Source organism: Lytechinus pictus, chromosome 11 (assembly GCF_037042905.1).
Source record: "Lytechinus pictus isolate F3 Inbred chromosome 11, Lp3.0, whole genome shotgun sequence".
NCBI classification, from domain to species: Eukaryota; Metazoa; Echinodermata; class Echinoidea; order Temnopleuroida; family Toxopneustidae; genus Lytechinus; species Lytechinus pictus.
The window spans coordinates 22,753,858-22,779,198 of NC_087255.1; the positions used below are offsets into that span (position 1 = coordinate 22,753,858).

At 37.7% G+C, this 25,341-nt stretch overlaps 1 protein-coding gene across 4 annotated transcripts in view; it reads left to right on the forward strand.

The window, feature by feature from the left end:
* The first annotated feature begins 617 nt into the window (after positions 1-617).
* LOC129271027 (probable global transcription activator SNF2L2) overlaps positions 618-25,341 on the forward strand; it is a 39,316-nt gene continuing 14,592 nt past the window's right edge. Inside the window, exons 1-17 of one of the 4 annotated variants that reach the window (XM_064107132.1) lie at positions 618-709; positions 5,305-5,448; positions 6,367-6,663; positions 8,552-8,659; positions 9,210-10,009; positions 10,280-10,433; positions 11,475-11,696; positions 13,267-13,645; positions 14,273-14,573; positions 15,719-15,892; positions 16,613-16,774; positions 17,683-17,715; positions 20,021-20,209; positions 21,326-21,426; positions 22,008-22,149; positions 23,501-23,664; positions 24,920-25,097. In XM_064107132.1, the coding sequence (XP_063963202.1) occupies positions 5,313-5,448; positions 6,367-6,663; positions 8,552-8,659; positions 9,210-10,009; positions 10,280-10,433; positions 11,475-11,696; positions 13,267-13,645; positions 14,273-14,573; positions 15,719-15,892; positions 16,613-16,774; positions 17,683-17,715; positions 20,021-20,209; positions 21,326-21,426; positions 22,008-22,149; positions 23,501-23,664; positions 24,920-25,097 (3,540 nt within the window). In that variant the 5' untranslated portion in view covers positions 618-709; positions 5,305-5,312. The remainder of the gene's footprint in view (positions 710-5,304; positions 5,449-6,366; positions 6,664-8,551; positions 8,660-9,209; positions 10,010-10,279; positions 10,434-11,474; positions 11,697-13,266; positions 13,646-14,272; positions 14,574-15,718; positions 15,893-16,612; positions 16,775-17,682; positions 17,716-20,020; positions 20,210-21,325; positions 21,427-22,007; positions 22,150-23,500; positions 23,665-24,919; positions 25,098-25,341) is intronic. The other 3 variants (XM_064107133.1, XM_064107134.1, XM_064107135.1) reach the window with 3 other exon arrangements.

Sequence of the window (25,341 nt, forward strand, 5' to 3'; positions counted from 1 at the left end):
AAATGAGGACAACTCAAAAGATGACGCAGGAAACCATTCTTAGCTTTAGCTTTCGTCTTTATGAAGACTTCGTCAGAAGCAGTCTGTAATTAACTAATTACTAGTACAGACTATTGTGGTAGTAAAGTAGGATGCCTAGATCATTGCCTACCGTGCCGCCTATCGATACTGAAGCCCCCAGCACCCCCCCCCCCCCCACTTCCACGGCCCCTGATTATAAATGTATGTAATTTTGTGTAAGATAAATTAATTTGAAGTATTTTGGTTTGGGAGCACTTGGCACTTGGCAAAATATGCATGACTCACAAATCGTCTTCTCCTCAAATCTCTCTTTTTTTCTCCATAAAATTCATGACTACCGCTCCATGACCTCCATCCAATTTGATGCTAAATCTCTAACTTACAGGATTTGGATTGTTCTATTGGTTCTGGGAATCTCCAAAACAGTAGAGGGATCACCTAAGAGAGAGGTGTCTATCTTGTAATGACAGTGCCCCATCTTGGATTTTATCTTTTTCTTCAGATCATCAGATGGGCAAGAAAATCACACCAATTCCGATTATTTCCGGAAATTACCGACCGAAATGCGCTGCATGCTATGTATGCTGCGCTTCTTCAGTTTTCCGAAATTCACTGAACAAAAGGCTTGTTGCGGAGTATTGTGTGCGATAAAAGTGGGTCGCCGAAAGCTAAAAGTCGATTTTAATCGGTAAGAGAGTTTGTTCATATCTAAATCACCTGATAAATACCTATGTTTATTCTTGAATTCAAATTAAGACATGTTGTGGATGTACTGTACAAGGATCTTTCGTGGTGCTTGTTCGAAAATGGTCCAGGCCAAGCAAGAGTCGTGTAATTTTGTATGACGAGGAACCGATCGAGAGCTTGGCTTGGCTTGTGCATTGGCAAATTGTGTGTGATTGAATGACATGATTTTGTGAATTACAAAGAAGGCTACACAGTGTTATTGTTAGACTTGTGAAAAAAATATAAAGAATTGGGAGGGTGAACGAAAGAATGAAGGAGAGAATGAAAAGATGAAAGAAAAGAGATGAAATGGCTTGAAAAGAAAGGAAGAAAAAATGAAGGAAAAACTTAAAAAAGAATAAAACAAAGTTAGAATAAAGAAGGATGAAACTAAGAAAGAATAAGAGAGAAATAAGGTTTCCGTCATACTTTGAATTGAATATGGAAAGAAAGAAAAAGAAAGGAAGGGAAGATGAATAGTTAAATGTGAAAGAAGGAGAGAAAAAAGTAAGAAAAATGGAGGAAGAAAGAAAGAAAAATGGAGGAAGAAAGAAAGAATGAAGGAAAGAAAAATGTTTCCTTCATTTGAAAGAAAAAAATAAAGAAAGAAGAAAACAGGAATGAAGGGAGGGAAAGAAAGAAAGAATTAGAAGGAAAAATAGAATAAAGAATGAAAGAAAGGAGGAAAAAGAGGGAGGAGAGAATGAAAAAAAGAAAATAATGGAAGGAGAGAAAGAACGAAAAGAAAAAAGGAGAAGGGAGAAGGAAGCAAAGAAAAGTTTAAGGAAAGAAAGAATAGAGGAAATAAAAGAAATTAAAGAAGGCAGGTAAGAGAAAAAAAGGAAAGAAAGAAAAATGAACAGAGAGAGAAAGGATCAGAAAAGAAAGATAGGAAATTAAAGATAGATGGAACAAAAAAGGGTAAGCAGGAAGGATAGAAGGATGAAAAAAGAAGGATAGGAAAGAAAGAGGAAAAAGTTCAAACTTCAAGTGAACAAAAACAATCCAATCATCTAACAAAAATCATAATGATATTTGGTTTTTTTTTTTAACATATTTTTAAAATTTTAGAAAACTAAAATGTTTTAGAAATGAATAAAATTTCAAAGTGAAACATTGTCAACTTAAAAATTAGATGAAACATCGCCGCATCATACATGTACGCAACAAGACTCAAAACAAAAGCTGAAACAGCTGGATCTAGTTATGAAAACTCAATAGCTTGTTCCCTCCGATTACATATCCAAATCAGCAATCTGAGAATCCATAATATAATTATACAAATTTCCCGCTGATTTTGTGATTATTTTGGTGGAAAACTGTTTATCATGTCATTGTTTGCACCATTGAGAATCTGCTCCGATCCTACATGCCTAGCTAGTAGCCAGCCACACACAGGCAGGAGGCCAGTTCGTTTGTGCATGTATTGGGTTAGCAAGAAAATCACCGCAGAACTTGCAAAAGTTTAGTTATCGATTTTATTGTCGTCTCTGCTTCGTCATCTGTTTGATGAAATGTTATTATTATTAAATGTATTAACTATATTTTGTTCAATATTCTGAAGTACGGGACAAATAGGCGTCCGGGGAAGGGTTTGCCGGGACAAAGGAGCAAAATATGGGATGTTCCCGGGAAATACAGGACGTCTGGTCACCCTAGTTGTGTGTAAATTTTCAGTTTTAGCCCGGTGCATTATGAATTGTGGCATGGTACGCTAGTTTGGCAGACATAATTAACAGGCAAAATTGGTACATGTATGGCAAGTTCCCCTATAAAGTATGCGCAGTCCCCTTTGTCTGTTCATACGCGTATCTGCACGATTCTAGTAAAAGAAGATACGCAACGAACACACACATCTAATGCATAGACAGAAATTATTTTACAAAACCAGACTCACAATGGTGGAAAAATAATGAAATTTGAGCATTTCTTGCGACGGCCTCAAAATGCAGCCTTTCTCATCAAATCCCAGAATCGCGTGCAAAGTGATTGGTGCGCAGACATGGGGCACCATTTTTTGTTCAATCTGAAAATTACTGCCCCAGTTTTTTTTTCTAAGAAAATCATATATTTCTTTCAAATTTTTATGAGATATTTGGCACACTAAATCATAATGATGTGAGGAACATTATTAATTGAAAGATTTTGTGAAATAAAAAGAAATTCATGTTAAATCTTAACTCAAATCGTTAGGTGCCCAGACTTGGGGACCACCATCATATTTAGGTCTAACATTAAATAAATGTTATAAATGGGCATTAAAAATGATGCCCAGCAGCTACCTCAAGTATAGTAGAGTGTTTTGTCAAGATTTTTTTTTTTTAGGTCTAAATGACATTATATTATCTTGAACGATGGTCCACTATTTTCTTTAGACTCTAATCTTTCTTTTGATACAATGCATTTTCAAATAAAATTTCAAAAATATATGTTACCGATGATTTGTTCCTTATTTTTTGAATTTTTCTGCCGGAGAGGAAAAACTGGCAGCCATTTGTTGCTGCCCTGACATACGTTCGTTGAGTTAGGCTTTCATGAAGGCTTTCCCATTAGAATTATCGATATCCTGGCCAATCTATGCGAGCGACAAGTTCCGAACGCACGCATGCGCATTTGCATGATCAGATCTTGATCTATAGTCCTACTCATGAATATTCATGAATTGAGCTGTGATTTCTGCGCATGCACAATTTGCGTTTGAGATGTTGGAATCGGCAGTGAATTAATATGTGTGAGGAAACCGATACTGGCTCTAAATCACCAATTTGAAACTGATAGAAGCATGAAAAAGAAATGAAACTTTGTGAAATGTACCGTGGTACATGTAAGATGAGTTGTTATAAATGAATTGTAAGGTCATTTTGTTGCATGAGTTTGATATTCCCCCCATAAAGTGACACCTTAGCAGAGCGAGTTTTGTATATGTACCTTGATATTCGGGTAGGTGTAGCGTAGCCGTAGTGTAGCGGTAGTGAAGTGGAGTGGAGCTTACACAAACATCACTTGAGGTAGCAATTGTCATGTAAAAGTTTTGTTTTTTAATTAATTCTGTGTGAATATTGATGGTATTATTTGGTGCCAGTTGCAAGTGAGTGATTTGAATTTTGAATTGGATGAAAAATTTATAATCAAGAAACAAATATATTAATCTAACATGAGATCTAGTTACAACCAATAAAATTTGATGAAAAAGAAGTATCAAGATCATGAAGATTGATATATTTGATTCCACTTGCTCAAGCGCAAGTTTAAACATGGCCTAAAAATCCTGCACAAATTTACTTTGACAACGCTTTTTGTAAATGTTTTATGCTATGGGCCCTTACATGTACCATGCAGTACAACATTCAGTAAACAAATACCTAATTCGCTCAATTTTTCACACTGGCAAAACATATTAATTAAGACATTTAGAAAAATGAATTAATAATGAAAAAAAAATCATCATGTAAAGTATTGGGGGGGGGGGGCCATGTCTTCCCCCTAAAAATTTACATGTAACTTAAAACTAAACCTGAATTTTTTTTTCCAGTTGATAATGTTCCTTTATATTCTTATGAGTAAGTGCAAAAAATCTCATAAAAATTTGGGAGAAATATACAATTTTCTTCAAAAGAACCTCATCCAGTCATTTTCAGATTGAACGAAATGGTGGTAGTCGTGGTACCCCATGTCCGCGCACCCATTCACTTTACGCATGTACGATTCTGGGATTTTGATGTGAAAGGCTGAAATGCCTGAAATTCAGAATTTTTCACCATTTTGAGTCAGATTTTTTAATGAATATCTGTGTATGCATTGCAAGTGTAAATTTTGTGGTCAGTGCGTATCTTTTTTTTACTAGAATCGTGCAGATACGTGCGTGTGCAGACAAGGGGGACTGCACAGACTTAGGGGACCTTGCCATGCATGTATAGGACACTTACCGGTAAACATTATTGGACCCCCCCCAAAATAAAATCATTAAATCAAGTAAAACTTAAAAGTCTATTATTTTAGTTAAAATTTTGAATATCAATGTCATAAAAAAGATTACAAAAAATATATAGTATTAGTAAATGAAAAGTATTTACTTACTACCAGAAGCTTGTTTTTTTCCCCAAATATCGGACTATAAAGTTTTGCACTATGATCAAACTCGGCTATTTAAATCGCGCTCTAAACCCCAAAATAATTGCTTGGTTGGTGAGAATCTGTTGTGCAAATCCCGATTTTGATTATTACTATCAATAATTTTGATATGTTTTTTTCAACATCACTTTTTTTCCTTTTCTTGCACTCAAATCTTTGGAAATACTATAATTTTTTATCTGCATTTTTACAGTGATCAAGACTGCTACAAAGAGAACACTAATGAGCCAAGTGTTAATCTCAATTTGGACTGTAGGCCTAAATGTTTCTGTACTTCCAGTTTCCAATGACGCTTATGCCATTAAATATGGGTATAAATTGAAGACACAACCTTTATTGTTTATCAAACTTTTACATAGGAAACCCCACGTAAACCTTTGTTCAGATTTGTAATTCATTAATACCGTTTCATTACCCATCGTTTAGGCTGAGCAATGGCTGATGACCCAATGCCTGCACCAAACCAGATACAAGACAACAGTATGAGTTCTGACATGAATCACCCAGGAACAGGACCTAGTGGTCCATCAGGAACAGGACCAGTGCAGGGCTATGATCAAGGAGGAACAGGTAAAGACTGTTTTACTGATTTCTATCCATTTTTTTTACATCAGGATTACTACATATAAATTAAAGCTTTGGTTTGTGACAGACAACAAAGTTTCATTTTGAAGTTGTAGGTTAAGTTCAGGGTTACAATACATTACATACATTTGTGCATTTATGGTTAATATTGTCAATTTGGTTTTAATCTCGTAAAATTTTTCTTGATTCCTTAAGGTAGTATTCAGGTCTATTTTGTTTTTGAATTGTTTAATAAACAGTTTCTTACTTCCTTATTGCAAGTTCCAAGTTTTATTTCATTCTCCATGAAGACATTCAACTAATACAGTCAAATACAATAATACAAATTGAATTGTGGGTACTAAGCCTGGGACGAATACTCGGTCGAGTGTCCCAGTACAGTGCATGTCATGCACATCAACACAGCTGAATCGTGGATGGTCACCATCATGACGGTCACTGTTGTGCCTTGAAAGAGTTTCTTGATGTTTGAAATTCATTAAATCTTGCACTTTGTTGTCAAATGTCAAAAATCACAGCCACATACTCTTGATAATCAAATGTCTCAAATCAGTAATCACGTCTGCCGAACATTCGATTAGTGTCAAATGTAGTTTCGGTTGCCGATTGTTGGTAACCTTATCGATTTAATCGATTGTTAAAGTTTTACTCTTAGGCCTAGAGGATTCATAATCGATGATGAAGTATGATTTTCAAAATTACATGAGAACATTTTATGCAAATGGGGATCAACAGTAAAATTGAATAAATCTTATGAACCAAAAACCCTTTACCAAAATCTGAAACCAATAGGTTCTATCTCACAACTGCTGGTTGTGTAAACAAGAGAATTTGTAATTATTTGTTTTTAAAGTTGTTTCATGTGTTATGATCTTTTCTTAAAATTCTTTACATTTTTTCTAGGCCCTGGTATGCAGTCACAAGGAGGACCTATGCCTAGTCCCATGCAGGGAGGGCCAAGCCACAGCCCTATGATGACACCAAGTCCAGGCCCAGGAATGTCCGGACCAAGTCCCAGTCCTATGCAGCAAGGGCCTGGCCCCATGGGAGATAATAATATGATGCCACCATCGATGAGCCCCATGCAGGGGGGTCAGGGGCATATGATGCCCCCACAGGGACCCCCATCCATGGGAGGTCATGTGCCTTCCTCTGGCCCAGGACCTATGCCACCATACCAGTCACAGATGATGAATCAGGGTATGTTATCACTATTGTCTCATTCATCAGGGAAAACCTTGGTCAGAATTCATGGAGGAGGTTTTGAATCTGTGGTATGAAACCATGAGCCATGCAGATTTCATCTATACACTTAATTCAGTGCATAGATTGAGAAAGCCTCCAGTATGGAATGCGTAGTTGTACACAGCGTGTTAATGAGCCAAATTTGTATGTACATTGATAAACATAATCAGTGGACTCATTAATTCAAAACAATAGGCTCAAGAAATTAATGCTGTTACCCAAGTAACAAGCCTCAATAGAGCACGTTGAGATAAAAAACGCTCATTATACGTGCTGAATTCAGTATTATCAATGTATGAATTCTGAGTAGACCATGGATTCAAACCACAGATTCAAAGCCAACTTTGTGAATACAGACCTCCCTGTCTTTTAAACATCTACACTCTTCACATTTCATCTTAACACGTGGATGCTATTTCATTACATAGTACCAACACAGGGGGTGTTTCACAGTCCCCAGTTTCGTGCGATCTAAAAGCCATCACAGCAGTGGTCAAATCATACTAAGAGGATGCGCACTACTGCGTACCAATCAGTAAGATTGCATGTTACATGTACATATCATATGCGCGCCAGCATTTAAGCATGAATTTAATCACACTTTACTATTTTGGAAACGCCCCCACCAGCTTTGTTTATTGATATGATTTTTGTACAAATGATTTATTTCCAGTTTTACTGCAGAGGGCCGTTGCATAAAGCTGTTTTTAAGTTAAAAGTGACTTCAAGAACAACTGATAATCCCTTTTGTGGTAAATGATATTCACCATTTGATGTTCATTGGTTATTTAGCGTGCAAGAAAGGTTTGTCATTCTTAAAATCGTTCTTAACTTTCAAACAGCTTTACATGTATGAAATACCTACCAGTATTGATTTGATGTAATATTCAGAAAAAGACTATTTCTGATGTTAGTTTTGTTCTCGGCATCACAATCTCTTGAACTATAGAAATAATTTATTGTGTGAATATATCAGCGTTGACTCATGAGAGTTTCATCTTCAGCAATATTTAGAATATGTAGAGAAAATCAGCGCTTGTAAATATCATAGTCCAGTACAAATTTGTGTAAATATTGTTATGCTTTATAGATTACTCTATTAAAAGGAGAATGAACCCCTTTAAGAGGTAGCTAGTGTGGAAGCAGAAACATCAAAGAATAAGATCAATCAAAGTTTAAATAAACGAACAAGCAATATTAATGTCATGATCACTGATGCAAGGAAGATCCTCCCTTTGGGAATGCGGATAAGATCTGTAATATCCCACATGTACAACTCGCCCCTTTAGAGATTAGAGAGTTTTCGCATTTACTACGGAGCGGCTCTCTGCAACACACCAATGTCTTCGAAAATTCAAATCAAATCACAATGTAGAGCTGAGTTTTTGTTGAAAGTTGGTGGACCGGGACAGCTGATATCCAAAGATTTGCATAGGAAGAACAATTGCAAATAGGTCTTTGTCCAGAGTCAAGAGATTGCATTAGTGATCATGACATTGTTATTGCAGAGAGCGGCTTCCGTAGTAAATGCGAAAACTCTGTACTGAAAATATACTCAAAACATCTCTTTTTTGCTCATTCTAATGATATGACAAACAATTCATTAATGTTGTGAAACCTCTATTACATGTCCTGTCAGAAAATTAACACTTGGCCTTACGAAGGCTAGATAAAAGATAAAATTGAAGCGAAATATACATGTACTAAAGTAATAGGGAGGTTGTACCTGTGTGACATCACAGATTGGTTGCAATTCAACCGGTTTGAAGGGTTTCATTCTCCTTCACATTAAATACATGCATATTTTCTTACGGTTGGTTATACTGTACCCTTCTACATCTAGGTCCCCGTCCTGGTCACAATCCAATGCCCCCTCCCAATCAGGGCTACATGGGAGGTCAGTACGGAGGTCAACATGGTGGTCAGCATGGTGGACAGGGAATGAATACTGGTCAGTGATACTAGCATCTCCTCCCAGTTTCACAGAGAGTTTACAGTCGGTGGTATCCACTGAGTGTGATGGTCACAGCCAATCATATTCAAGGATTTGTAGTAGCTTGTAACAATAGCCAGTGAGAATCACTGACAATTTGTTTCATGAACTGCTCGGACCCTGGTATCCATTTATTAATGGGATTGATGGAAGGATCAATTGTTCCATTGATGTTTAATGATGAATCTATGGTTTTTACCTGAGAATCATTTTGTCATTTGCTCCCAGCCAATGAAATACAAGGATTTATATAGCTCACTATTGTTTCATGAAATGCTCCCTCAGTGTTTATTTCTGTGAATGTTTGTTTTATCATTGCTAAGCAATTTCCCTTTATGGCAAGTTTAAGCTCTTACTATGAGTTACTGAAATCCTGTAATTGTCAAGAAGGAATTGATATCATTAGTTGTATAAAACATGTCCAGAATAATCAACTGTAAGGTTTCAGTGCTATGTCAATATGTATTTTTTCTGATATGATTTGTGTGTTGTGCTTTATCTGTCGTAGGTGGGTCAATGGGTGGACATGGCATGATGGGGCCCGGACAGCAGTACCAAGGCCCCTCACACCAGGTCCCACCTCACCAAGGCCAAATGCATCAAGGTGGACCCCACCAAGGACCTATGCATCAAGGCCCACCACATCAGGGACAGCCACATCAAGGTCCCCCGCACCAAGGTCCCCCGCACCAAGGTCCCCCGCATCAAGGTCCCCCGCATCAAGGCCCTCCACACCAGGGCCCACCACATCAAGGCGGGCCTCACCAGGGCCCTCCCCATCAAGGATCATCCCATCAAGGTCCCCCGCCACATCAGGGCCCTCCACACCAAGGTGCACCTCACCAGGGACCTAGCTCTCATCAGGTACCCCCACACCAAGGTGGCTCTCACCAAGGTGGGCCACCCCATCAAGGACCACCCGTACAGGGCCAGCAACAACACCAGGTACCTCAACATCCAACCAGCGGTCATCAAGGTCCACCTCATCAGGCTGCGACATCGCATTCTGGTCCTGGTCCTCACCAAGGAGGACCATCCGGTCCTCACCAAGGAGGACCACCCGGTCCTTCTGGTCCACACTCTGGACCACAACACCAAGGTTCCAAGCCCATCACAAGCCAAGGGAACATGCCTGGTCATGGACCTATGCCGAACCAGCTAGAGCATGGGCAGCGAGGTCCAAGCCCAGTGCAGAACTTCCCTATGCAGAGCTCTGGGCCAGGGCAAGGACCACATGGACCACAGTCTCAACAGATGATGCCTAATCAGAACTTCAACCCTAACAACAACTATACCATGCTGCAAAGAGTAAGAATTGTTTGGTTTTTCTCACTTCTTTCCTTTCCTCCTTTCTTTTATACTTTTCCCATTAATTTCTGTGCTCTTTCTCATTCAAGAAAAATGAGGGTGGCAAATGAACATTATCATGAATTACATATCATGTTGGGATTTATCAGCATTCACAGGACCTTCAAGCTTGTATATACTTTTGGTATAAAATATGAAGATATGAAGAAAATATACCTGAAAAGCAATGAAGAGATGTTTATTGTACCATGTTTACTTTCTTTTGTGTAGGCTCTGGAAACGATGCAAGAGAAAGGACTCCAGAATGATCCTCGCTACCCTCAGATTGTAGCTATGGCTAACAAAGCGAAGCAGTATGCCCATATGCAACAACCAAATATGCCACCTTCTGGCAATATGGGTGGACCCCCGGGAAGAAATGGAGGCAAGTATAACATTTATATAGCACTTCTTACAAATTTTTCTTAGTGCTGCATGAATTGTTACCCTGGTCTCAGCATAGCCGCCAATGAGGCCCTTTAGAATTTCAAGGAATCGCTCCCTGGTACCCTTTACCTCGCACTGTTCGAGGTGCAAATGAAGATCAACATCTTGTCAAAGAATGTTGGTGACTTGGCAGGAATCGAACCTGAACATTTTGAGCTACAGTCAGGAGATATAACCTCTAGTTAATCCACATTGGTATGATGTAATTATTCAACCTTTAAACTTTTGATATTATTATTTGTGATACAGGGAAAACATTTTTTGTTGATATCCATGGATTGACTGACAATTCTGATCTCTGATTTTTAAGAGAGAAATTGGCAAATCATTAGCTACTCTGCTAAACTAATGATGCCATTTATTCAAAACTTCATATCTCAAACATTTTGCCCATTCCATATTCATGTACATTTGATAAGAGATTTCACAAATCATCATAGGTCATGAAGCCTATGTAGTAATGCCTAGAATTTGAGTCTTGGAACTCTTGTTGGATTGCTACCCAGAGAATGGAGAAATTGCATACATTGTATGCGGGCATACCTCGATCTGATGGCCGGGGTAATAATAAGTGCATGTAAAGTGCTTGGAAATACAAAGTATTAAGCCCTATATAAATGTAACTATTATAATTAGTAGTATTATATAAAGCATGTCATAAGGAATCTGCTTTTAATCAGTGGCTACTCCTGACATTATGGGCATACTTTTATTTTTTAATTTCACTCAGAATATATATTTCATTCAGTATTCTCCCTCTCACAAAGATTTACTGACTCTTGCATGATGATGACACTGCTTCTAGTTCATTTTGTCTTCAGCGTTCTCCTCATTCAGACCACCTTACTACTTTCCTTCTTCACCCTATGTCTTGCCACGTACTTTTTAGTCTTCCATTTCCTGTGATACCATCCACTTCCAGCTCCCATGACTCTACTTCATCGTCAGTCATTCATTATTTGTTTTCCTGTTTCTGTAGGTTATATGGAGGGCTCCGGTAACATGCCACCATCTGGCTACCAGCAGCATGGTCCCCAGCGGTCCAGGCCTAGCCCCTTCACACCGGTCCAGCTCCAGCAGCTGAAGGCACAGATCATGGGCTACAAGCTTCTCTCCCGTAACCAACCCATGCCCGACCATCTACGTATGGCCATTCAGGGACGCACGTCAAACATGATGCCTGGCTACCAATCACAAATGAGTAAGATGAACAAAAAATTATAATACTGAATTAGTAGTTACTTTTCTATTAGTAGTTTTTTGTCTCACCTGCATAGCAGAGTGAGATTATAGGCGCCGCTTTTCCGACGGCGGCGGCGTCAACACCAAATCTTAACCTGAGGTTAAGTTTTTGAAATGACAGCATAACTTAGAAAGTATATGGACCTAGTTCATGAAACTTGGCCATAAGGTTAATCAAGTATTACTGAACATCCTGCCTGAGTTTCATGTCACATGATCAAGGTCAAAGGTCATTTAGGGTCAATGAACTTAGACCATGTTGGGGGAATCAACATCAAAATCTTAACCTAAGGTTAAGTTTTTGAAATGTCATCATAACTTAGAAAATATATGGACCTAGTTCATGAAACTTATACATAAGGTTAATCAAGTATCACTGAACATCCTGCATGAGTTTCACGTCACATGACCAAGGTCAAAGGTCATTTAGGGTCAATGAACTTTGGCCGAATTGGGGGTATCTGTTGAATTACCATCATAACTTTGAAAGTTTATGGATCTGATTCATGAAACTTGGACATAATAGTAATCAAGTATTACTGAACATCCTGTGCAAGTTTCAGGTCACATGATCAAGGTCAAAGGTCATTTAGGGTCAATGAACTTTGGCCAAATTGGGGTATTTGTTGAATTACAGCCATAAATTTGAAAGTGTGTTGGTCTAGTTCATAAAACTTGGACATAATAGTAATCAAGTATCACTGAACATCCTGTGCGAGTTTCAGGTCACATGATCAAGGTCAAAGGTCATGTAAGGTCAAAGAACTTTGGCCACGTTGGGGGTATTTGTTGAATTGCCATCATATCTCTATAAGTGTATTAGTCTAGTTCATAAAACGTGGAAATAAGAGTAACCAAGTATCACTGAACATCTTGTGCGAGTTATAGTAGTTTTCAAAATCAGCACTGCTGCTATATTGAATCGCGTGATGCAGGTGAGACGGCCAGAGGCATTCCACTTGTTTATATTTGATATTTATTTAATTTACTTTTATTTCATTATACATGTTGTTTAATTGTTAAATATCTCATTATAATTTGTCATTAATTGAACTCATTATCCAGTAAAAAATACCGTTGGTTTTCATAGTACCATCCATCACAATAGCATGAATGTCTTATTGTAACTCTACAAAAGTTTATAACTATTAAAGGAGAAACTCATGCACTTAAAATATGCAAAATTTTACATATTGTGACTAGGATTTATTTTGTGTACGTAGTTAAATATTTCTTGAAACATTTCAATAGGGCCAGGTAAACAATTTTTACCACAGGTATTTGGATATCTCATGGTAACATGACTTTATTTTCAAACTCTTTTGAGATTTTGGATGTTGGAGAAGTTGCACTTGCAATGAATTTGAGAAACGCTCAATGTTCTTACAATTGACAATGTTACAATCTAATATGGTGTCTACAACCTAACACAAACAAATTAACTAATTGAGACATTAGATATAGAATAGCACTGTATTTTTTACTATGAAGGGTCTTTTAAGATATATGCTTCGTTATGGATTATGTAGGAGGTCAAGGCCCTATGCCCGGTCCGCAAGGTCAGATGCACATGCAATCTCACAACTGGAGCAATCAGCAGCAACCAGGTAACCAACATCGCAAGGGCATGTCAAACATGAGTGACATGCTATCCAGTCCTAGGATGCCTCATCAGATGCAGCAGCAGCAACAGCCGCAGCAGTCGCAGCAAGGTTCCTTCCCTGGTGCTCCAGGGTCATTCCCTGGACAGCAGTCCAGTGGGAGCTCCCAAACACAGCAGCCGCTCCCTCCTCCCAATTCCAATATCACCACCGTCGGGATGCTTCTGGCCAAGCAGAATCGTCAGGTGCCTGTCAGCAAACCCAAGGGGTTGGATCCTGTAGAGGTCCTCCAGGAAAGAGAGAATAGGTGAGATTTTAGTGGAAGCAGCTGAAAATTTAGAAAATGTGATATTAACAAAAAAATGTGCTAAAGGTAATAAGAAATCGAGAACAAAATTACATGGGGGCTCAGGCCAATTTTGCCCCTGAAATGCTCAAAATATCCCTAAAAAATAAGAAAAGAGCCCTGGAAAGTCTCCATTTACTGCAATGTTAAAACTTATCACATTTTGCAGATTTTGGAAATACAGTAGGTTATGAAAAGTAGCCCCTGAAAATAAAATACTAACCTTTTGCCAGTAAGAAACATGTTTACATATTAAATATATTTTTAGATGAGGATATTGTTTCATTAGTAAAGCTGTGAATGATTTCCTAGTTTTTATTATGATCTCTAGAAGCAGTGCATACTTTCTTCTTCTTCTTAATGTTTATTGAACATTTTATAAATTTGGCAACTCAGCATATCTGTTTTGATACCAGGTTATGTTGTGGTAATATTATCAAAGTTATCTTTGAATTGGATTATCTTTGCTTTTTTTTCATGGCATCAGATTTTGTTCTAGATATATATTAGAACGTTTGTATTTATGGCAACAGAATATTGCAGTTCCATGCAAGAATTGAAATGGAACTCTCCGTAAATTTCTTTCAGAGTTGCCGCCCGCATTTCCTACCGCGTCCAAGAGCTGCAAACCCTTCCCGGCAATCTGCCCGAGGATCTCCGTGTGAAGGCCACCATAGAGCTCCGAGCCCTACGGCTCCTCAACTTCCAGAAGCAGCTTCGACAGGATGTGGTTGCCTGCATGCGCAAGGACACCACCCTGGAATCTGCCCTGAACATCAAGGCATACAAGCGCTCCAAGAAACAGACCCTGAGAGAGGCCCGAATCACTGAGAGACTGGAGAGACAACAGAAGATGGAGTTGGAACGCAAGCGCAGACAGAAACACCAGGTTTGTAGGATATAGGAGCTCATAAATGTCTTCAAAGTACTATTGATAAGACTTGTCTTTAACTTGTGGTTGACCTCTCAGTCCAACTGCAATCAGGGGCCTGTTTCATAAAGGACTTGCAACTGTTGTAACTTTACCATTATGGCAACTACCATGGTAACCTTGATTATGATTGGCTGCTGAGCCCTGTTGCCATGGTAGTTGCCATTATGGCAAAGTTACAACAGTTGCAAGTCCGTTATGAAACTGGCCCCAGATTTCACATAAATTCAACTTTTAAATGGTTTGAAAAAATGAAAGGAATCATAACATAAAAAATTCTTCAACTATACAAGCCTTTGGTTTTGAGTGTTGACTTCAAATCAATTACCATGAGTATACCTAGTATGGGTCAAATTTTCTGTTGCATATTTCATGCATAGTCAGCTATAAAAGAATGCAGATTGGATGAACCTTATGCATTGATGTTTTTTAGCCGCCATCTTAGAGGATAAAGCCATTGCTTTACATGTGTTGGTGAGCTGCTGCTGGCTCATCTCTGACAACTCCATTTACATGTATTCCTATATCCTCTGATGGAGGGTGTTATAAGATTGTGACATCATATGCATAAGGTCTATTCCTGCAATCAACAATGTAAGAAAACTAGGGTGCTTGACTTTTCCATGCTTTTGGATTATACTCTCCGAGGCGTAGTCTCAGAATGTAATGTTGTGTGTCTTGGTGGGTGTTTCATAAAGCTGTTTTTAAGTTATGAGCGACTTTACGAACAACTGGTGAGCCTTTAACATTAACACCAATAAAATCTGGTGTGTATCACTAACCACAGGAAGGATCACAAGTTGTTTGTAAAGTTGCTTGTGACTTACGAACAGCTCTATGAAACACCCACCTGGCATATTACACCATTGCAACTTGGAATCAACTTCACATTTGCTCTATCTGCGAGGAGGCTGGTAATAGCAATCGTTTATAGTATTATATCATTATCATGGCTATATTTCAGCTGCCATATGAGTGCTCAAGATTTAAGGAATAAATCCTTTCAGGTACCCTTTCACATCTCTTGGCCAATTGCAGTACAATGTGGATAGATTTCTTGCAGAAGGAAATTTACCATCCTTTCTCTGTTTATGATTTGACAGGAGTATTTGAGCAGTGTGATCCAGCACGCCAAGGACTTCCGTGAGTTCCATCGTGGTATACAATCCAAGATATCTAAATGTAACAAGGCTGTTATGATGTACCATGCTAACACTGAGAGAGAACAGAAGAAGGAAAATGAACGGATCGAGAAAGAGCGTATGCGTCGTCTCATGGTAAGATATTCGAGGAGGCGCGATAGCTCAGTCGGTAGAGCGGGGGATTCGTATTCCGGTGACCCGGGTTCGATTCACACTTGGTGCGCTATTGCCCTTTGGTAATGCATTAATCCTCATTACCAGGTCCTTCGGAGAGGACCTTAAGCCGTCGGTCCTCTGGTTGCTTGCTTACAAGCATTCATGCTTTCTTAGCAATCAGGTAAAAAATCCCAACCAATCAATCAATCAAATATTGTTCAAACCCTAAACTTTGTATACAGATAGATGCATTGTTCTGTCCATTAACTACCAGATGATGGTTGAATTATTTACTATTTATTTATTTATTTATTCAATGGTGTTATAAATAATATACTGAAAATAGCAGTCAAATTGCCGAATTACATTCAGTTTACAACGTTTGTTATATTCTATGATGTTTTCACTACAATGAAATTTGAATGTATAGAAGTTGAAATTTCACAAGGACTTACTTGCATGATTTAAAAGAAATAAAACCAATACAAATAACATCACTTGTACATAATATTTTATGTTATTTCTTCTTAATAATGTGCTTCCCCTGGGCACGATACGACAGATTGTTGGTATGTAACATATGGCTCTCAACTAGGAAATTTAAATGCTAAAAAAACAGTAGAAGTCTCGGCATTAACATAAATTATTGCAGCGCTTTATTATCGACCCCCTTATAATTTTTTCATTTTCTGACCAAAGGCCGAAGATGAAGAAGGGTACAGGAAGCTTATCGATGAGAAGAAAGACAAGCGTCTGGCCTACTTGCTGACCCAGACTGACCAGTACATTGAGAGCTTGACCCAGCTGGTCAGACAACATCAAGACACCATGAAAAAGATGAAGAAAAAGAAGAAGAAGAAGGTAAATGACCCTTTCCTCTACCATTGCCCCTTTGTAGTACTTTTGCTCATCATTCAGACAGTGCAGAATTTCTGTTTCTTTGTTTTATTGTGTTAACACTGTGGTAGGTAATACAAGGTCATTATTCTTGCATGCTCTGATTCTCTAAGATTATTTCACTGTTGTTTATTCATAAAAAGTGGTGCTTTAAACATACTGTTGATTCTTTCATCAATAATTTGTTGAAAGTTTTTTTTTTTATTGCATATAATGATACTTGCCATGACATACTAATTCTTGAGAAATTCATGTGGATAGAACAGATTTTCTCCATTTTAATTGTTGTCTTTGGTGAAAGCTGCTTTCAGGATTTATTACTTATGATGTAGCATCCCTATTTTTATGATATCCCTATGTTGCAAACTGTTTATTCATTTACCCATTTATTTCCTAATCCAAGTTTGCATGCTACACTTGCACACTTGTTGATGTTGATTTTAAAATTGTGTTGTGTTTCTCTTGAATGAACCTCATGAATGTGTTGACTATCTGTTGATTTTTTTTAAATTTCTTATTGCCAAAAATCAAGATTGCTTTGGGCTAAAGATATTTGTTTAGTATTTGTTCTTGTTCAAATAAATTGTGATTATGTTTAGATTAACAGTTTAAGAAAACAGTGAAAAATCTGTCATTCTTCGTTTTGAAAGAACACAGTTAATGTGATACATTAATCCTCAATGCTCTAATTAATTAGAATTTTAATACTATATAATTTATTCTCTTGGGTTCCAACTCGAAATTTACATCTAAAATGTTTGCTCATTGAATAAGGCTTTTACATCGAGTTCATTTCATGTTGTGTTGATTGCATTTTGCACACAAACACATCCACACTTGTTTTTCCTCCACCCCTCCCCTTATTACCATAGGAACCAACTACCAGTGAAGCCCTCAAAGAAGGGGTGAGTTCATACAAACAAACTCAGTCTCCTGCTTCCCTCTTGTTCCCTTCCATACAGATGTATTCAATATTACCACTTTTGATATTCGAGAGCCGTGGTGTAGTGGTTCTGACTCTCGCCTTGTAAACAGAGGGCTGTGCGTTCGAATCCCACCGCGGTTTAGCACCCTTTTGCAGGGCGTTAATCCACACTTTGCCACTCTCGACCCATGTGCTAAATGGGTACCCGGTAGGATGCGAAAGTTATTGTATGTTTTAATTAGCCAGCGCCATTATGAGGCTGCGATGAATGCAAGGAATGCTCCCCAGGGAGTGGAAATTGTGCACTTTTCGTGCAGGATTCAAATGAATCCAATGACCGGGGTAATAATATGCTGTAAAGCGCTTTGAACTGTTTTGAGAAAAGCGCTATATAAAAACTAGCTATTATTGTTATTGTTATTAAAAGTCCATGAGTTTCTTAACGTGTGAACACTCAGGCTCTTTAGGTTATTTGTGACCACTCACACCCCTAGTCTATGCTGAAATGTGAGGATTAAGAATGAAAAGTAGCTTGCTGGATTCCTGCATTAAAAAAATAACTGTTCGGCATTTTAATACCGTATCTTTTGAGTCTTCTATTTGGAATGGAGCTTAAATGTGTCGATTCAAAAGCAAAGTGTGCCAACACCAATCAGTTTTTCTCAAACCATCTTTTGCGAACTGTATTGATAATATATTGAATACATCTGTGGAGGTCCCATGTTTATTCAGAACTATATCTCTGAATGCATTCAAACTGAACTCTGTTTATTCATCATTATCCCCTTCAGTTATGCTATGTGTGTTAGTGAATTCTTTTCAGTGTATATCTATCTTTTTAATGATATTCACCACCATTTGCTTTTCATTATTGATTCTACATGAAAATATCTAACCTCATCCATTCTCGTACTTTATGATTTTTTTAAATTTTTCAATGAAACCTTTGGAATAAGATACCTTGTGCGAAAACAGAGAAATCAAAGAAAGAGATCAACGAAATTTTGAGAAAAAAATGAATAAATAATAAGAAAGTTACGAGCATTTAAAGTTAAGATCATTATTGTAATGTAGATCCTCCCTTTGGCAATGCGACTTGTGTGTGTGATGTCATTTGAACAACTTTCCCATTACTTTTGTATATTTCACTTAAACTGCCTCTTTTATCACATCTGTCAGTAGATCATGTACTCTTTTATAGGAGGGCATATAATGCAGATTTTCCAAGAATATATTGTGGATGAAAACAGTTTGTAACACCGTAAGAAAGAGCAAAAAGAGACATTTTTGGGGTGTCTTATAGTCATGAAAGGGAAAGTTGTACACATTTGACATCACACATATTTGTTGCCAATGGGAGGAACTCCACAGCATTAGTGATCGTAATATTTAAATGCTCAACTTTCTCATTATTTGTCCAAATTTTCTCAAACTTTCTTCAATTTTTCTTTTTCCACATACGCTAACTTGTTCCCAGGGTTTCATTCACCTTTAACTTTTTAAAACATCATTTGAAATACTACTTCTCCTTTGACCCTTTCTCAATGATCCCAATTGACCAATTTACCTCTTTTTAATTAATCATTTCTGTTTGTCAACTAACAAACCCCATTGTATATTAGTGAACTACCTTGTAGAAAAATGATGCATGTAAAAATTAAGGTTATTGATTGACATATTATTATCACCACTATGGATTTTTTGTCCCCCTGAGAGCAAGTTTGCCATTGAATCTATGCATTTGTCCTGAAACAGGGTCCTGCAGGATTGGATGAAAGCTTCCCCCTTGAAGTTGTATTAAAGCTAATTAATCTGTATTAACAAATCTTGTAATTATTTTCTTCATTTTCATCATTTTACTATCAATGTCACTAGTGTGAGATTTAGCCTGCTTTGTTCTTCAGGCTAATTGACTCTCCTATGCGAGCGATTTTTGCCATATGATTGATATACAACGTTTATTGTTTCAGCAATAAAAAGCTCAAAGATAGTTGGAATCGACGTGTAAGATATGTAGTGTCAGTGCAAGTCTGGAGGAGCCTGCAGAAACCAGTAGGCAAAAAAATACCAACAAAATTTATCAGATAAGGAATAAAATTCATCTCAATTAGTCTTCACTAATGGAAACCTACATGCTCTCATTCCCAAGCCCTGTAACATAAAATATAAAATCAATCGTATAATTATGCATAACTGTAAGCCTATGCCAAACTATGTACAAAAAGTTATAATCAATCCTAAATATCAATCGTATATCTTTGTGTTACACCCCCATGCTATGTTAGCTTGTTGATGAGAGCAGTCAGTCGAGTGACATGCCAGTGACTGTGATGAACCAAGAGACGGGTCAAGTGCTGTCGGGTGAGGCTGCACCCAGGGCTAGTCAGCTAGAGGCTTGGCTGGAGATGAATCCTGGCTATGCTGTAGCTCCTAGAGATGAGGGATCGGATGACGAGGATAGTGGGTCAGAAGAGGTAAGACAGGCGAGACCAAGGGGTGTGGGAACGTGCCCTCTTTAAGCCCAAACGGGGACTGTCCCTTCCCCCTTTTATAAGGAGTGTCTCTCTCTGTGGATCCTCAGTCTTGTCAGAAAGTCAATGAATGATATATTTTGTTGTTGATTGTTTCAGATTACCAGTTTTCTATGCCCCTGCTTTCAAGAAGGTTTCCTTCAAAGTCATTTCCATTAATACATTTTAGATATATGATTATTCATCTTAATTGCATGATGTACTTGTGTGACTCAACCTGAAAGTTTACACAACCTTCTGCAATATCTTCACTCCAAGACTCTGTTCATACTTAGCTTATCAATCTTGAATATGATACAGACATTGAAAAAAATGTGAGAAAGAGTAAAGGTTGTGTTAAAAAATAATCTACTACCATGAAATCTGCATTATAAAGCCTCAAAAGGTGTAAACATTCTCTTTTAGTAACGAAAACAATACAAACAGTGTATACTTATTGGCTAAAAGATTCATGCATAAGCGGAAGTTTTCTCTGTCGATCTCTGTGCTCAAGCATGTGTGTCATGATGAATTGTGTCATCACAGGCTTTAACTAGTGGCGATTAATTTAAATAAATCAAATTCTTGAGTGTACTTGACAGTGCTAAAATATAACAATGTTAATCTAGGGTATGTATTGTAGCTCTGAAGTACGGTCGATCACACAAATGACACACAACTTCAGTCATGAAGTTCGCGATTATCGTTGCTAACTTTGCAATTTCAATCGTGAAGTTCATGATTTTCATTGCAAACCAATTTGATTGTGAAGATTGTGATTTTCATCGCAAACTTGCAATTTTAGTCGTGAAGTTCACGGTTTTCGTTTTAAACTTTGCAATTTTAATTTGCAATGAAAGTCACAAACTTCACAACTAAGTTTGCTATGAAAATCGTGAATTGCATGACTGTAATCATGTTTTATCAACCGTACCCCAAAGCCACCACAGGATGTTCATTGCACACCTATCCACCTTACAAGGTGCTTCATTCTTATGTAACCCAGCTCAGCAAGGCTACTGATAAACTCTCCCAGCTCAACTTACAAACTTTCAATATGATTTGTTTGTTTTGTGATAGGAAGAGGAAGAAGGAGAAGAGGAGGAGGAGAAAGAGGTACCAGTTCCAATTGAAACGAAACAACCTGACCTTTCAGGCAAATCAGCTAAGGAGATCATACAGTAAGTGCACACAATTTTATCTTTCAGTACTGTATTAGTATACCATAAAAAAAAAAGAACAGTTTGTACATAGAAAAAAATAATATTCTGTACTTAATAACTCAGGGTCCCATAACACAAAGGTTAGTGATTAATCGTACACTGATTTTCACGCTTGATTGTACATTGTAGTTGATGCAATCAATCGTTAAAAAGGTTCTACGATGATTGCTAAGCTATGTGTTACGGGCCCCAGAAGCACAGAGAAAATGATGATAATGTTAAGGTACTGTACAGAAATGAAACCTGAGAGTAGCATATTTTGTGGTAGCACACAACAGGCTATAAAGTTCATTCTTTTGAAATATGTTGATTGTAAAAATGGCCTTAATGCTGAGTCATTTAATATGACAAATCAAATGCTCAAAGGTTTACGTATGGGAAAAGAAAACATGTGAATCAAAGAGCTATGATTCATTTTTTATTCCAAACCTCAACTGAGCATACAATTAAACATATTCTGAGTATGCTATTGGTAGTATGGATTATCGTAACATGAAATGTAATGAAATATATAAATATTTATTTTTCTTATTTTTCAGGGAGTCGTCAGTGAACGACGATGAATACAAGTCTGTAGAACAGGCTGGTGGTGCAGGCTATTACAACATGGCCCATTCCATCAATGAGCTTGTCACCTCACAACCTGATATGCTTGTCAATGGAACACTCAAAGAATACCAGGTTGGTTGATATCATATACTTGCCTGTATGCTGTTGTATAATCCTGTAGTTTAAGGGCTAAAGATAAAATCTGGTTATGACAGGAAATAAAGTGTTCACAGCATTGAGCAAAACTTATGCAGAATTAATGATAATGCCAAACAATTTTCAGGAAATTTATAATTACAGAGTAAAGAGCAAGTAAATATCAGGAAATTTACTGAAAGAAATGCCTATTCGGTAATAGTATGGTCTCACATGTTGTTTCCTGTGTTAGCTACACCAGAGAAAGCATGTGGTAATGAAAAATGATGGTCAGGAAATTTACTGAAAGAAATGCCTATTCATTTGTTGTGTGGTCCCACATGTTGTTTCCTGTGTTAGCTACACCAGGGAAAGCATGTGGTAATGAAATATAATTTGAAGCAAGCCTGAATTATTTTTATTACAAAATTTTGTTTTAAATAATCAATCTTGCATGCATATGATAAAACACTTTAGGATTGCTTCAAAGCATTTCCTCTCAAAATTAGATTTCTATACCAGAACTCTAACTTGGTTTTAAGGATATTGAGGCTAGGTTTGAACCATTTATAATGTTTGAATTGGTGTATTGGAATAAGCTGTTGATTGGATGGTTGATTTGTTTCAATTTCTTTGAACAATTTTTTGTGTGCAAATTTTCAGAACAATTTTTCATTAAATCTTCCGAAAAATATTTCGTGCAGATCTTCGTGACAATGTTCTTCTCCACTCTCTTAATCGCAATGTCCAAGACATTTGTCATGCGCTTTGACTTGTAAGCCAAAATAATAGCAATTTGCCTCGTTAGTGGCATTTTATCACAATAAACATTGGCAGTGGTATTAGCAGTGGTATTAACCACCTGCAGTGATGTTTCTGACCTTTGGTTTGCTTGGGATTTTTTTTTGGGGGGGGATGAGGGGGGGATGTCATTTTGCAGATCATGTGATCCTCTTTATTGCCGTCTATGATGATCCCTCTTTGATACATGCACAAAGTCGTATTAATAATGACATCAATAATGCCTTGCTCAAGGCATCATGTCTGAGAATTGAACCTCTGACTCTCATGTTTCTAGGCAGGCACCTTTGACCATTCGGGCCACTGTAGCTTCAAATGTGGTGACACAACATTTGCTCCGGTCTTGATATCTCTGAGGGCATAGGGTTAGAGTTAGGATTGTAATGGAGTTTTTGGTTCAGAATAATGTAAAAATGAATTTAGGATGTTAGCTTTGATGTTTGGCGTAACGTGCAGATTTTCCATCGGAGCGATTGTCGCCAGAGCAAACATCATAACCACACATGTAACGCATTTGCATTCTGTTTCATTTTTTGTAACTTATTAGGTGAAGGGTCTTCAGTGGCTGGTGTCTCTCTATAACAACAATCTGAACGGAATCTTAGCCGACGAGATGGGACTGGGTAAAACCATCCAGACCATTGCACTAGTATGCCATCTGATTGAAAGGAAGAAAGTCAACGGGCCATTCCTCATCATCGTACCACTCTCGTAAGCTTACATTGTTCAATACATTTTGAGTGGGCAATTCCATAAAGTATGTACCAGGCCTGGGAGTAAAGTCAGACCATTAATCATTATCCCCAAAAAATGTTTACTGAATACTACTTTTTACACAAATCCAAATGATCGCCAGACGTTGATTACTGATTCATATCTACATGATAAAATTGCACCACCGTTTTGAATAGAATTCATATGCGTGGTTTAGAAGAAGAAAAATCTTGAAATTATTGACCACAGCAGTATTGCCATTCCTTATGATCTCTAATCTTGTATGAAGACGTGTGTCTTTTGTCGAATCAGAGTTTATGCTAGTAAGGTCCATTCTTGAATCTGCAAGACAATGGCTACAAGAATGAGTGTTGTGGTTTCACGGTACACCATGTATTTTTTGTGGGCATGTGTTGGTCCTGAAAATGACCACCCAAACTTGAAATTTCAACAAGAAGAACCTCAACACTCTTTCTTCTTCGCTATGGAAACCTTCACAAGTTACAAATACAAGAATGCTTGTCAATTCCACCTTGCTGTGTGACCTTGTTTCAGAAATAGGATGTACATCTGTCCTGGACCCCATAATAGAAGCGCCGTGGTGTTGCGGTTCGGACTCTCACCTTGTAATCAGAGGGTCGTGTGTTCGAATCCCACCATGGCCTAGCGTCCTTTGGCAAGGCGTCAATCCACAATTTGCCACTCTCCACCCAGGTGTTAAATGGGTACCCGGTAGGATGCGAAAGCCTATGTAGTATGCCTAGCAATTGAGTCTTGGAACTCTTGTTGGAATGCTCCCCAGGGAGTGGAGAAGGTGCATACATTGTATGCGGGCATGCAAGGATCTGATGACCGGGGTAATAATATATCTGTAAAGCGCTTAGAGACGTTGTTCCGATGTGTTAAGCGCTATATAAATGCGGAATATTATTATTATTAACACAATTGTAAGCGATTAATTGCCAAATGAAATGGCCTATCAAGATCATCGTTGCATACGCATCTTGCTCAGTAAAAAAGGAACCAATCAGAACTGTTCTTTCAAATTAACGATTAATCTCTAACCTATGTATTACGTAGCCGTGGGGTATTGACCAACGATGCAAAACATGTTCTCTAAATAACTGATATTTTAACAGTCCTTACTAATCATATTTGATGATATCTTTGCAAGAAGAGTTCTTGGATGGATGATGACAGTTAATGTAAACATTGATGTTTTTTCCCCCATTTTACCTTCATTTGTGAGCAGGACCCTTTCCAATTGGAACATTGAGTTTGAGAAGTGGGGACCAGCTGTCCACAAGATTGTTTACAAAGGTTCTCCTCAAGTCCGCCGTACCCTAGCACTCACCCTGAGATCAACCAAGTTCAACGTACTTCTCACCACCTATGAGTATGTCATGAAGGATAAGGGATTCCTTTCAAAGGTAACACGTGGAGAAATCTGTTCTTACTATGTATTCATGATTCAAGATTTATTAAAACATACAAAATATACAAAAATACAGATGAAATAAACAAAGCAACATTACAAAATAATCAAGAATTTGCAAAAACAATTACACATATTAATGTTAATTATTATGGTATAATCATGATAATGCAAATGTGATATCAATTTTGTACAGCTAGGAAAAGATGTATATGTTTTGCAAAAAAATCCTTAATTTA